This window comes from Anopheles maculipalpis, chromosome 3RL (assembly GCF_943734695.1).
Source record: "Anopheles maculipalpis chromosome 3RL, idAnoMacuDA_375_x, whole genome shotgun sequence".
Classification (NCBI taxonomy): Eukaryota; Metazoa; Arthropoda; class Insecta; order Diptera; family Culicidae; genus Anopheles; species Anopheles maculipalpis.
The window spans coordinates 63,294,586-63,308,780 of record NC_064872.1 but is presented as its reverse complement, the minus strand read 5'-3'; the positions used below and the strand labels follow the sequence as shown (position 1 = coordinate 63,308,780).

Here is a 14,195-nt window from a genome sequence, read left to right as displayed (position 1 = left end):
AAATGAAGAAGGTATTTCTACAACACCTTTTGATAGGAAGAACAGACTCATATTCATGGTCCACGCGATGAGGCAGGAACTGAATTAATCCGATAAATCCTTCCAAAAACTATCAGTGAAAATTAGACTAGTCTTTTCTGATGTATTTTACAACTGGAAATACATCCTTGCGAAAGTCGTCTATTACTATTTGGTCGTTTGCAGGTCCCAAAACCAGCAGATGACTTAAGGATTTAGGATTTCCAAATTTTACGGAAGTGTTTTAGTCACGTCTGAGAAATAGAATTTGGAAGATAAACGATAAACTAGCCCTTACAGTAGTGATGGGAAAGTTCCAGTTTTTTTCCCGGAACGGAAAGGAACTAGTTTCAGTGAGGACATCTGGACTGCAACCCCGACGATTCCTTCCTCAATTATTTTTGTTTTATTTATTTATAGAGGCTTGGTGTCTCTGAGACTACATTCACCACTCATTCCTTCCTCAATCCTCTTTCATCGCTTCCCTTCTTCTTATTCTGATGGATACTCCTGCGTTCGTCTCCTCAATCAATTTTCCTTCTCTTTGACTACGCTCATGTCCTCCTCTAATTGTCCCTAGAAGACACTCTGTGGTGAATTGGTGCATACAAGATTGGCAGCTTACAACCATCAACCTTACATGAGTCCTTATCTTGCAGCAAAAGGTGATCACCACATAAACACGCAGCTATGCAACACGCTAAAACTATTAAGATTCTAAAAATTTACATATCGTTCGATCTTATCGCTCCGAAAGCACCACGAAAGCAGTTTTATTCCCTCAATCAAATGATCCAAAATATTCTTCACGATCGTTTTACAAAGTAGATATTGCTAACCTTACTGCAAACATTTACTTCCTGTGATGTTCGCTCACAATCAGATGACTGTTTATGAAATTATCACACAATAAGCGGCTGCTAAACCTCAGATAAAATGCTAATAGATCGCACCTTCCTTCCTACTTTCTGCGATGAGTGATAAAGTTGCAAACAATCTGGCCAGAGTTGCACAAATAACCGCTTATGTGTTTGTGCATATGACGACGCGTGAAGATCGTCTGCTGGCAGCAAACGGAAAGTGAAATGTGTCATACTTTAAACACATTTATATAACATGATTATCACGATGACCATGATTCCTGGAATTACTTTATTTTTTCCAGTGAAAGGGGTGGGAATTTACTTTCCTTAAGGCCATCGTAAAGGTTGTGAATTAATCGTTTAATCAAGCAGAAACAGAAACTGAGAAGCATTTAATATCCTCACACAATCGATCGTGTGATCATAATATCCCTTTCTAGCTGCTGCTCACACGTATCCAAAATTCCATTTGTCACGAAAGCGTTCAAGATCAAGCACTTTCGCTTTTCTACAGATAAACAAAGCAGCAATAATACTGGCCAAAACATTAAATCCGATCAAAAAAAAAAACTCCCATCCTGTCATCTTATGCCGACCACGACGACGTCGGCAGGTTGTGTGTGGTTTGTCTGGGATATTATGCTTTCGGTGGATTTTCCTGGTTTTCGCAACAACAACAACAACAAAAACCAAACCGGATCCCGCGCCAGGTAAGCGGACAGGGGCCCAGACGCGGTTCGCGTGTAAATCATCATGTTTAAACAAATGTGATCTTCTTTTGAGGTCACTTGCTGCCCAACCGGACATTACCTACCAGCACAAACCGTACTCCCGCGGGAATACAAGATCCTCCCTTGTCGGGGCAGTGTAAGGTAAGACGCAGCAGCAGCAGCAGCAGCAACAGCAAGTGTTTGTGAGCAGACACAATGCTTTTTTTCTGCCACTGTTATGGTCCACCGGAGGTTATGAGCTGTGGAAGCATGTGGCCGAAATCTACGGGTGAAGAAGCACACCCTCAAATGACATAACGCTAATGAATCGAGACGTTTGGGATGGTCGCGAGGGAAGACGAGGATCATCATCACACGAAAGAGCTGATGTTGATGATTACCAAACCAAGCAGAGTGATTCTTCCCCTTCTACTTTGGTGGTGGTGGTGGGTCCACACCGTATCCGCTTCGAAAAGTTTAAAAATTATAAATTTCGAATGAATATTTGAATTTGTGAAAGGAGTCATCAAGTTGATCCATCAGTTTTAGCTTATATTCCATTCTTCGGTTACAGCTGCACCGCAAAACCTTACCGAAGATCGACCCCACCAGAGCCGAGCAACCGAATACATCAGTAACCGGCCAGGTGAGAGCACCCAAAGGAATGAAAAAATCATTATTGATTTGGATGTTTGTTGGCTTTTCTTTGGGTGGTGATCCATGAGCTTGTGGCCCAGTTCGTCATCATCATTAACGCAACCCGAACGCACCCAGTTGAGTGTTCGAATTTTTTTCCCCCGTCCGTTTTTATTTCGTTCACAATTTGCTTTGAGACTGCACCAAAACAAAAACAAAGCTGTTGCAATTCGTTGTGTGGTGTTATGTGCTTCCAAATAACCGCGATACGGTACGTTAATCAGACGGTTGCATTTACAGCACCGTGCTTCAGGTTAGGAAAAGAAATAGGATTAAAGCAACCAAAACTGGAGCAACGTACTCTAGGTGACCCTCCAACACTTTATCAAAAACACACGCTCGCACATAAAGTGTGATTTATTTATTTTGATTATGCACTTTTTTCGCAACAATCTACCGTTCTGCATCAGATGAATTAAAGAATGATCAGGCCACGTGTCCCATTACCGGAGACAAACAACTTGAAGCGACTCCCTTTTTACAACGTACATAACATAAATTTTTATTGACCCAAACGTTGAAAAACATTCCTTCCCTATCAATTTCATCACACTGTTTACCCACAACACATCAGCTGCTTCAAAAACTGCGTAAGACACACACGACCCGGCCAGGTGGATTATCTCCCCAATTAAGGGTTTCGCGATTTCATCGCCGCTAAACCGTACGGTTGTGCTGTGTTCATCTCCGATAGTGATACCGAGGGAGGCCACAATTATTGGCAGCTTATGAAACTTGCTTTATGCGTCACTAAAACGGACACATTATTTATCATTAGCTTGCGATTAATTAATCGCTACCGAGGGACACCATTTTAAACAGCAGCCACCTCCCTGCCCTGTATTATGGGCCAGAACGACCCACTCAACCCGCCATTAAATTGCATAATGACGTAACGGGTGGTCAAGAGATGCGACGATTAGCACAAGCTCTCTCACACACATCGCTAGGAGGGCACAGCTTATCACTGCCAGCGAGAATTCTAAAGTTAAAGCTACAGCCAGCGTAGGTCACATTCACCTCACCGTTTGCCCTCAACTCGTAAATCAACTTTATTGGTTGATCCCGGGTTATCGAATGTGTTCTGCCAAAAGATTTCTCCCGCCACAAGTCTTCCTTCTGGGGTGTAACGGCACAAATCAAGGAAAAGTTTACTGCCCCAGGGCTAAGCAAAAAAAAAATAGGACACAATATCTCGCCACAAGTTCTCCAAGGTCAAAAGAAACCAGCATAAAAATCCGGTTCAAGCACGAAGATTCCGCACCCGGAGGTGGGTTCTTATCGTCGGATTCTTACCGAGAGAGCCGTCGTCTACCAAACCTCGGAGGTTCTAACTTTCCAAATTGGAAACAAACCCCTACCCTCAGAACAAGAATGGACGCGCTTTCACTGGAGTTGTTATGACGAAGTGCCGTCGCTGGTCACAACAAGGTCGTGGTCACACCAAGATAAGAGAATTTCGACTAGACACACGCACATATGAAATAAAAAAACCCCTCCCAATGCAAGCAACACAACTCAGAATCAAGGTTAGATTAGGGTGGAATTCTTTTAAGGGTGCTCTCGCTCTATTAATCAATCTTTTCCACCACGGAAAGGAAAAACTACATCCATCCGGGTTGTTGGAACGTTGAAGACGGTATCCTTTTCTCGCTGGGGCGGGTTCACACAGTAGACACACACACACGCACACGCAGAAACTTACCTCGGAACGCAAACGGAATGGAAGAGACCGTAATGTCGCAGCACGTGTACCAGCTCGGGCGCTGTCCGGCAGGCCCCCATTATGCTGAACATTGCCAGAAGTGTGTTCCATATCGCTAGCAGCCCTCGCAGTTCGAATCTAAAATGAGAAGAGAAAACATGGAACCATGGGATGGGTTACTTTTTTTTTGTAGTTTCTTTGTACGGTTTTTTTTTTTTTGTGTGTGCTTTGGTTAATGAATAATAAAACGGTTGTTCCGGCACAGCCGGGCGCTGTATGAGAGGGCCTCCTACGCCCCCGGCACTGGGTTGCCGAGCAAGGAGCGCGTTTCCGACTTTCCAGTATGAATTATTGAGCTCAGTTCAAAGCCATTATCCCCGGGGTGTGAGTGTAAGGGTAGTTCAAGGCGCATTAAAATCACGACACATAGCCCTAGCAACAAAATGCTGTGAAATGGTGTACAAAAAAAAAATCAATAAGCTGGCGCTTCACAGTCTTTTGGGTGGGAGCATGGGAAAATTTTTGTTCCGAAATGATAATCGGAGATTGCGCTTGCCATAAAGCTGACATGAATTGATCGACTATACAAAATCGAGCTGGGCCCGTAATGAGCAGTGGCTTAGCAGTTGAAAGTGATGTTTTTTTGGTAAGTTTAAGTTTCAATTCCTTGGATATTAAAGTTCCTTGTCCTAACCGATAAGTCTTATCAGGCAGGTGCGCGGCATTAAAACGTCCCAGACGTACCATTTCGCCCTTATCTGTTTTTCCCCTGTTCGAACAATTGAACATTTCACCATCAAAATTCAACCGAATACTGCGAGTGTTGTGGTATCTACATGCTCGGATCTCTAATCTGTCTCTCTCTCCCAGTCAGACACCGTAACCGGTTCAGGTTGCACCCCGGAGGACACGGAAAGCCGTGTGAAACAAATATCGCACATGAAAAACAATACCGATAAGCGAGCTTTATTTCGCCAATCACCCTCCCTCCCAAACTTATCACACCAGCTGGGCGTGAATCAATCGGCGGGGTTCTTTCTTTCACGAGGGGACAGGGGTGAAGGGCTCGTTGGGAGAGAAACCTTATCTGTGCGCGGCTTTCCCAGGCGTCCCGTCGTCCCGGTTATCGGGAATTATCACGCATGAGGTAAAAGTCTGCCCGAAACGTGGTGTGCCCCGATTGTGCGAATCAATATCGCACGTCACCGAGGGGGGGGGGGGGGGGGGGGGGTGAGAAACATGAACCCCACCCAGCAACGCAGGTGGAGAGTAGTGCAGCTTGAACATCAACCAAGAAAAAAAAACGGGGATCCATTTGGGGACAGCGGTAACGCGGTGCAAGTACATCACGACACCACCAAGGTCATAGAAATTTGTCCCCCACCCCAACGCACAAAGGCGCGCTGCATTGGGACAGGAAATGGAGAGTTAAAGTGGTACCAGTGCGCCCTCCCCCCCTTAGCAGACTAACATCCCATTCATACATTCATATTGCCATCCACAGAAGCTCACTCTCTCTATCTCTCTATGACATTCTACTCCCATTCATAAACTGCACCATCAAGCAACTATGCGCGAAAAGTCAGAACTCGATGCCTAGACTGACTGACATTATTCAAGGCAAGCAGCAAAAGCGCACAACCATAAAACCCATAAAAACCGATCTCTATGCCTTGTTATAGTTGGTCCATAAGAGCCAACCTATCCTTAGCGAGCGATACAGCGTTGGAGCTGTAGTTACCTTGATAAACCAAACCAGAGAAAGTGATAGTCAAGCTGGGACGATAGAGAAGAAGAAAGCGAGCGATGAAAAGAAATCTTGACCTTGAGAAGAAGGCTCACTCTTTGTAAAGTGTGTCCTCCACCCTCCTTCTCTGCCTCTCCCTATTCCCACGAGCATAAACTCCGTGTTCTTTCGCCCACCCGACATATCGACAAAGAAGTGGACTTCCTCCTTGATTGTGAACAGCCAAGAAGATATGCTTAACTGATGGCAATGCTTCGCCGTTCGCGTCTCGTGAAAGTGCAGGGTTTTACCACACAGAATTTCAAGCGGCAAGCACCTACGGTGTAAAGAATTTTTATGTCCTATAAAATCCTAAATGTTGGAAAGCCATAAAAATGACAGACGCTCTCAAGCACACCCGGGATGTGATGTTCTCTCATTGAATGATAAAGACCCTCGCTAAAAACTGATCTCAATACTTAGATGACGGAACAACTATTTAGTAGGATCCATTTGAATTAAATAAAGCATGTCTTAAAAAGAATTTTAACACTTTTGAAGAACAAAACAATAAAATGAACTATATAACATGCGTTTGAACACTTTAACTACTTTTATTTCGTCTTCATAAGCGCCGCAATCTCTGTACGACAGTTATTATCTTCTTCGACCTTATTTATCCGTACCGCCTCGTAACATATTCTCAACTCCCATCTTTGTAACTCAACTTAAGATGCACAAAACCCCTGTACAGATCTCGATCTCAAGCAGCTATTCTCTATTGTAAGACGACTACAATGTAGCACGAATATTGCCGGTCTCCACTTGCAACCTTAATCACAAATGCCTACAATCGGTTGCTTCAAAGCTTTCATTCGCACAAAACAGTTACCACCAGAAAGAAAAAAAAAGTACATCCAACGGCATCCAAAAATATGGAGGAGAAAAGACTTAGTTGTAACACTTTTGTTACATTGTAGTTTGTGCAAAGCTTGCAATCTAACAAAATCGTTTCTTAATTCCAATAATCCTTTTAATTCTTGCAATCATGACGCCGGAAGAGCACTACAATAGAGGAATGATAGATTACAACGAAGCTCACGATAACCATAAAGCATGGGCGAGATAATGGAAACAGTTCCGCTAGTAATTGTGTAACTTTTTGAGGTTCAAGGTTAACTAGAAGAGATAAGAAATTCCTTTTTACTATCGGAAGATTTTATTTAATGAGCAATTTGTTGGTTTAAACACGACGTATCTGATTTGCAATCTGCTTTAATTGAATGTTTATTCTCGCACTTTGAAATAGAGCTTGGAGTCATGTTCTGCTTGGCTTAAAGATCTTCTAGGTCGTGCCCTCCATCCAGAGGCTTACTAGACTTGCTGATACTTCGTAGTTGGATAGTCAGCCCTCACTACGGTTGAGTTTTTAACCGCGGTTTTGCCATGAGAAGATCAGCGAAGTGTGTCTCTACCATTGGAATTTAGGGCCAGGTGGCCGATGTAGCAGTGGCGCCGTTCTTCACACGGCCGGAACTTGGGTTTAGAATCCCGTCCGGATCATTTCCTCGCAAAACAGGACTGACTATTCTGCTACTTTGAGTCCTGGGACATGTTAACAACTTTGCAACAGGAACATGTAAAGAAACTTTACTACAATAACCCCACACGAATTGTGAAGATGAACTTTAAATTGCAGCTTCCAATAGCTACCCTTTTGGGAAGTCTTGTTGCTTCCAGCTGACAACTCTGTCCCTAGTGTGAATATTACTTTTTCTCATCACCGCCACCTCACCCCAATTCTGAGATGACATTCTCCAGCTCTCGTATCTAACCGCCCAACAACCTTTATCAACACATCCGATCCTCGCGTGTGCCCGGCTGTTGACCATCGAAAGACTAAATAAAAATGTGACAACACCGGTATGTAGAGACACCTTTTCGGAACGTTACATAAAAACGACATTCCAACGGTTGGTCGGTGTTTCCATACACCTCCTCACCCACCCCGCATTCGCGTGCTGTGCCGGCCGGGAGCGTAAAAGAAGAGGACGCAAAGACAGCCCGAAAACTGAAGCAGTGTCCAACATCCAGAGCACCGCACCACAGGGAGTGGTGAAAGAAGCATACACCCGCAAGCAAACCGGATATTATCCCAAGCGCTTGGACTTGCACCGCCGATCGTCGTGTGGATGGTTCGAGTCTGGAAACTTGACCTAACACGTGGATGTACCCTGCGAACATCGAACCACACCACAAACACGCGCACACGCACAAACATTTACAACAGTTGCCCGGGACATTATGCTTCGAACTGTTTGCCTGTCGTTCAATCTGAAAGACGTCGTTCAATTTCGATTTCATCTATCTACGCCAAGAAGGGTTACTACTGTTGGGGTGTGTGTAGGATGCTCTTGAACACTTGAAAAGCTCGCCCCCCTACCACCTCCCCACCCCCAAAAAAAGAGCAAACGATGAAGGACGAATCGATTTGAAGGAAGGAAAAATGCGCGCGCAACCCGGCACATGTGCACCGTCGGTACGTCGCGTAGGTTTCCCAATCCCCCTCCGATTGAACTTTTCTTGCAGACGAAATAAGAAAAAAAAAGCACAGCCGCGGTGGAAGGACGCCCTCTCTTCCTAAATACAGCCCCAATCTCAAGGGCATACTTTCTTCCCGCAAACAATAAGCATGACATGACGAAACACAGAGCGCCACGCGGTTTGCTCCGGATTCTTATCAGCACCCTAGACGCAATACTAATTCGTTACCAGACAGTTTTTTTGCTCGGCCTGGGACAGTGTGACTACTTTGGGTTAGAAGAATTCGGAACACAAAAAGCAAGAAATTATGTACCATTTCAAAGTATAACCTTTAAAACCTCAGTGCCGTGTAGCAACTGCACTGAAGTGCTCTGAGGCTAGAGATAAAATCTTCATCCACCACAAACCACAGTCTTTTAAAAAAAAAAAAGAATAAAACAGTCTTTGAATTAAAAGATTCCATTACCACCCAGAAAAGAAACACACCGCACGTGGGCTCGTTTAATGTTTAATTCTCTTTTAATTAATTTTTCGAAAGTAATCCCTTGCGCCCTTGCCTGTCGATTGACACACATACACACACATTCCTGTGGCGGTATTTGTCGTCGTCGGTCGGAAAACTTTTCGCCCATTAATGCGATAAGCGCCTTTCTTTGCGTCCAGCGATGCGATGTCGTTAAAGCTTAATCGGAAAACTTTAATTTTATCATTACTATTTGTAAATGAGTATTGCTGTTGATTACTTTCCGTTTGAAAAAGTATTTAAATCTGTGATACGCAATCAGCACGTGTTGATGGAAGGGGGGGGGGGGGGGGGGGGATCTATGTCCGGCCTGTGCGAGGGCTTAAATTTCTTTACATGTCCCTGTTGCAAAGTTGTTAACATGTCCCAGGACTGCAAAGTAGCAGAATAGTCAGTCCTGTTTTGCGAGGAAATGCTCCGGACGGGATTCGATACGTCCCTCAGTATAATCATAAAGGCCCCAAATTCCAGTGGTAGAGGCGACAACAGCGCTGATCTTCACATGGCAAAATTGCGATTAAAAACCCAACCCAAGTGAGGGCTGACTATCCAACTACGAAGTATCAGCAAGTCTTGTAAGCCTTTAGATGGAGGGCATAACCTAGAAGGTCTTTAAGCCAAGCAGAACATGAATCCAAGCTCTATTAGAAGTTCAAATTGCGAGAATAAACATTCAATTAAAGCAGACTCTGTCCAGTCTGTGCAAGGGCTTAATGTTTAAAGATTTTTTAGCACAATATGACTTCAATAGAAAATTGAAGTTCTTTCACATCTTCTCATATGAATTTAAAAACTGCAAGTGGCGCAGGTCCTGCGGGCTAACTGACTTCTTTAGTTTACCCTTGGCTGGATATTCAGATTCCTCTTCAACTCTTACTAATGCCACCAAAATACTAATTTCAACATACAATTTCTTACCCAAATTTTTAGACAAAAATAACCAATAGCTTCCGACCAGAAAGAAAGTTCGTTGTACGGACAATAAACTAGCTAAATCATGCTAGGTTTTCTACGGCACAGCAAATCCTTTTTTCTCACGCAATATTGGTTTCCTTCACCGAACCAGACACTTTACATGCACACTCCTACGTCGTCGTTAGTATTATTATGACAATTAAGTTTTCCTTTCTTGGATAAACCTTCCATTTCCATACCTTTTTACTAAATATGACGAACAACAACTTTCTTCGGGCTGGAAAATTAATTCAAACCCACGCCGTTTGTCTTCTTTGTGTGTGTGTCTTTTTTTTAAATTAACATTTTTAGCATTTGCATAAATGAAAGCACTTCTGTAGGCCGCGTGAATGTTCGTGCGAGCGTGTGTGTCCTCTTGACACGCACTGGACGTCAAAAAAAAAAACCCGTTGATGGACGCGTCTCCCTCTACTGACGCACCGAAACGAAAGGTCAAATGTTAGTCAGATAACGAATGCATTGCTGCTACTGTGTACCGATGACTTGGGTACCTCAGAACCCGCCGTACGGATAAAAGATTAATTAGCGAACGGTTCGAGGGCAACGATCGAACTAATTGTTTGCTGCTACAGAAGGACTTGGGTCACGCGCCATTTAAATACGATTAAACTCAAACAAATTCTTGCTCCGGTTTAACATTTGATAAGCGTGATATAGAAAAATTACATTCAACAATTTGCCTTGCGCCAAAATAACATCGATACGTTCACAAAATGGCTAAGGAAAACCAGTTACAACAACGCACCTCGCGACCACAATCCACGTGCTTATCAAAGCACAAATGGGAAGGAAAATGGGCAGATCATTAGCATCAGGAAAACGCAACACAGTCACAGCCAACAGGTTGGGGGCCGTCTTGTGTGTCTTGTGTAATCGGATTAAGGGCGCTAATGAATGCGAAATAAACAGTTGTGATTAAAACACAGAAAACACGGATGGAACTGGGTGCACTGGGTCGTGGCCATCACTAGTCAAAGATGCGAAATACGAGTCGTTGGTGATCAGCGGTTTTTTTCAGTTATTATTGTTATCAAATAATCACTTTCAGATGGGTAAGAGCCTTCATCGACCTCACCAGAATTGACTATATTAATCGATCGTTAGCACCATTTTCTGCCCCTATGTTATGCCAAGATCGGAAAGAAAGTTAAAATTCAATTCTTCTGGTACGCAAATTTGCATTTTACCTCTCAATCTCTGTTGGGCAAGGAAACAAGCAAGGGCAGCAGTATAACCGTTATCACATCATTTCATTATAGCCGCCGGCACTCGGCACACGTGCGGTAACGCATTACAGCGGTGCGGTCGTGCGCCTGACAGAAACCACCCGGTTACGGACCATAACATAAAGGCCTTTAAGGCACCTCTATAAGCTCAGTTTGACAGATCAATCCCAAACTGTAATAACAATCGATCGATAACGCGTTTACTATCCACGCGTGTGTGACATAACACGCGTATCAATGATCGTTATCGTGTTTTTAGTTTCAAAAAAAAAACCTCTGAATAACTCGAAACAACTCCACTAATCCCACAGACAATAATGAGCCGTGGGAAAATATTGCGAGGAAATATTGTCGTTGTTTTCCCATTTTGCAACGTGTTACACGCAGGGGGACCGAATGCAGTTTGTTTACAGTGTTGGCACATAATCCTGGGAACAAGATCTTTATCCGGTGCGTTTTGGAAAAAAGTATTTTTGAGCATACGGATGAAGCAAAGTTCTCATAGTTAAGCATAATCTAAGACCGCTTGGCAGCATTCTCGGATAGCAAAACGCAATCACTCTCAAAGACGAAATTGCGAGGACCAATTTTGCAAAATAAACCCATGCGGGGTGGAGTGGAGGAGCAAAAGTGCACGGTTTGCCCGCTGGCACTGCTGGGTGCTCGGTGGCCAACCATAAACTCTTCGGTGAAAGGCATGGCAGCTTCGCGGTGATGTTTGGCGGTGGTGGTGGCGATGCTGATGAGATGGGGCGGTACAGTAACTTACGAAATATCTTTGACACCGATCGATCGTGGAGAGTGTGTTTTGCGCGAAAGTGAGGTGGGAAGGCACAAACTAAAGCTCTTCGGCAATGTGGCTTCTCTTCGGCGTCGTCGCCGCTACCGCCGCAACACTACGACGAATGGTGGCAACCGGCCCGAGCGCACCCCATGATTGTGAGTGCCTGTGTTGCGTCAGTCACTCGCGTTTTCTTCAATATGCGCTGCTCTGCACCACCATACCTTACCCCCACATAGTGTACAGAGACATACGTTTTGCTTGGGATGACCTGGTTGGAGACTGTTGCAAAGATAACAGCATTGAGAAGGATGCGACGCCCTGGTTTTGATAAGAAGTCACACACTATGCGCCGGATGCTGACGGGAAACGTGGATTAACATTAGCTTAAAGCAATCCAAATTAATACAAGCTCTTAATACACTGATGAGGGACATCAGTAATTCAAATAGAAATTCGAAACATTTGACAGCTTCAAACAAAGCTTGATTGTAGCCAAAGTTTTGCAGGATTTACTAAAGGTCATGGAGGCGAAAGAAGACTTCGACACCGTTCCATATCGTTCTCCTTTTTGGGGGTTAGATCCGGAATGAAATGATGGGAATCAACAATGTTTTAGTCGAGTTTTATGGTCTTGATCCTAAAACTTGATCCCAACCAACAGAGAGCCAGGCTTCGGGCCTGGAAATTCTAGGTTTTAATTTCTATTTTCATTGTCGTTTCTCTAGTACTTCAACCTGTGGAACTGCGGCCATTAGGCAAAGAAATGGACCACCGAAGTATATGATCATCTCTACCAGCAGTGGATGCAGATAATCCCCCCCCCCCTCCCCCCTGGGGAAATGTACACAAAATACTACAGCCAATCCTCAATCCAAAAGGTAAACAAAACACTCGCGATTTGCATCCACAGCATTAAAAACGGGCACAGTTGACAGACGGTCGGGATCAACTGGACTTGCCGCCGTTATGTCACTCGTAGGCCGTCACTCACCAACACACACTTTTGGCGCATGATGCATGATCCAATGGCAATTACATATCGCACTGACCGCAATGGCCAAAGAGGTGGGTGGTGATATGCTCCCCTCCCCTCTCCCCTATGCGTACATTGAAGTTGCGATTTGCGGTCGAGGTCATACACATGTGTTCCACCCCCCCCCCCAAAAAGGGGTTCGTAATTTCGCTTCCCACATTCCGTCACACAGCGCTGGGACGCGCAATGGCAGCTAAAGGACGCTCGCGCGTCGCTTCTGCTTGTGCCATGCTGACGATTATCCCCAGCGGAGAGACAAAACGTAAAATCCTCCAGAGATGTAACACGGTTTCGATCATTCAATTTTGGAACCAGTTTGGAACATGCTCCGGTTTCGTTTTTCGAATTTTTCGCTTTGGTGATTAGATAATACTGGCTCACCATTCCTACGGTATATCTCTCTAATGCATATCCGCAATTTTTCAACCCAATGTCCGAGGCTAGTGGGCTAGAGTCAACGCCAGAAAGTTTCTGGCCTCTCCGAGCTCCCACTTTCTTTCCTTTCGGATCACGCGAAAACTGAACTTGCCACGGAGGGTAGAGGTCCGTTACCTAAGAGCCGGCCCCGCTGCTGCTGCCCGTGTTGATTGAGTTTGATCTACATTCATACACCCATCGTGATCGTAACAGTGTTGTTGAGGGGTGCTGCGGATGCCGAAACAAGAGGCTCCCCCCGCACGACAAATCGAATCCGACAGCAAAATTTACCATCCTCGAATTCGGCCAAGTGAAAGTTGTCTTTGCTTGCTGGTGGGAGGAATGGGGCATTCCGGTGAGTACGGGTTCCAGAAGCCCCTGCAGGGGTCAACGCAAAACGATTAACACATCTCGCTAGAAACAAGTTTTCGGGATGAATGGTTGTGGACATAATAAAACGCCACAAAAAATAATTAAAAACTAAAGCATCAAAATTTGGACATTAGATTTTTCTATAAAATATACCGTTTTTCTGCATCAAATCATATCAAAAGAATACCAAAAAACCTATGCGAGAGATCCTATTAATTTTGCACACGTTACGTGCATTACAATTTGGTCAATTCGATAGCTTGCGTTGGACAGGTGGAATTAACTTCGACTTCGAAGCCGAACGGTCACAAGGTGGGAGAGAGCATAAGAGGGAAAAACTTTCTGTTTGATAAACCAGCCAACGTAACTGTGTCAAAACCATCCGACCATTTACATCGAACCTTGCATCGCGCACGGTGGGGTGGCAGCAGTACCGCCGGCCACAGTTAATGGTTTTTCAATACACGTCCTTGACTTCAACACCATCGCTGGAGGTGTGTCGTGTTTGGTACTTGCGAATACCGAAAACTAAATACCCAAACCCAAACAATGCACCTTTCCAGGACTGGGTTGGAATTCGTACGGTTGTGCTCAGGGTTTTTC

General features: G+C 44.4%; 2 protein-coding genes across 5 annotated transcripts in view; both read right to left on the bottom strand.

Moving 5' to 3' along the window:
- Window positions 1–14,195, bottom strand: part of LOC126563129 (coatomer subunit zeta-1) — a 558,371-nt gene that overhangs the window by 522,303 nt on the left and 21,873 nt on the right. The gene's annotated exons all lie outside the window — the stretch shown is intronic.
- Window positions 1–14,195, bottom strand: part of LOC126562656 (elongation of very long chain fatty acids protein 6) — a 30,129-nt gene that overhangs the window by 5,870 nt on the left and 10,064 nt on the right. The window contains exon 2 of the mRNA XM_050219216.1: window positions 3,993–4,130. Within this exon, the coding sequence (XP_050075173.1) occupies window positions 3,993–4,130 (138 nt within the window). The remainder of the gene's footprint in view (window positions 1–3,992; window positions 4,131–14,195) is intronic.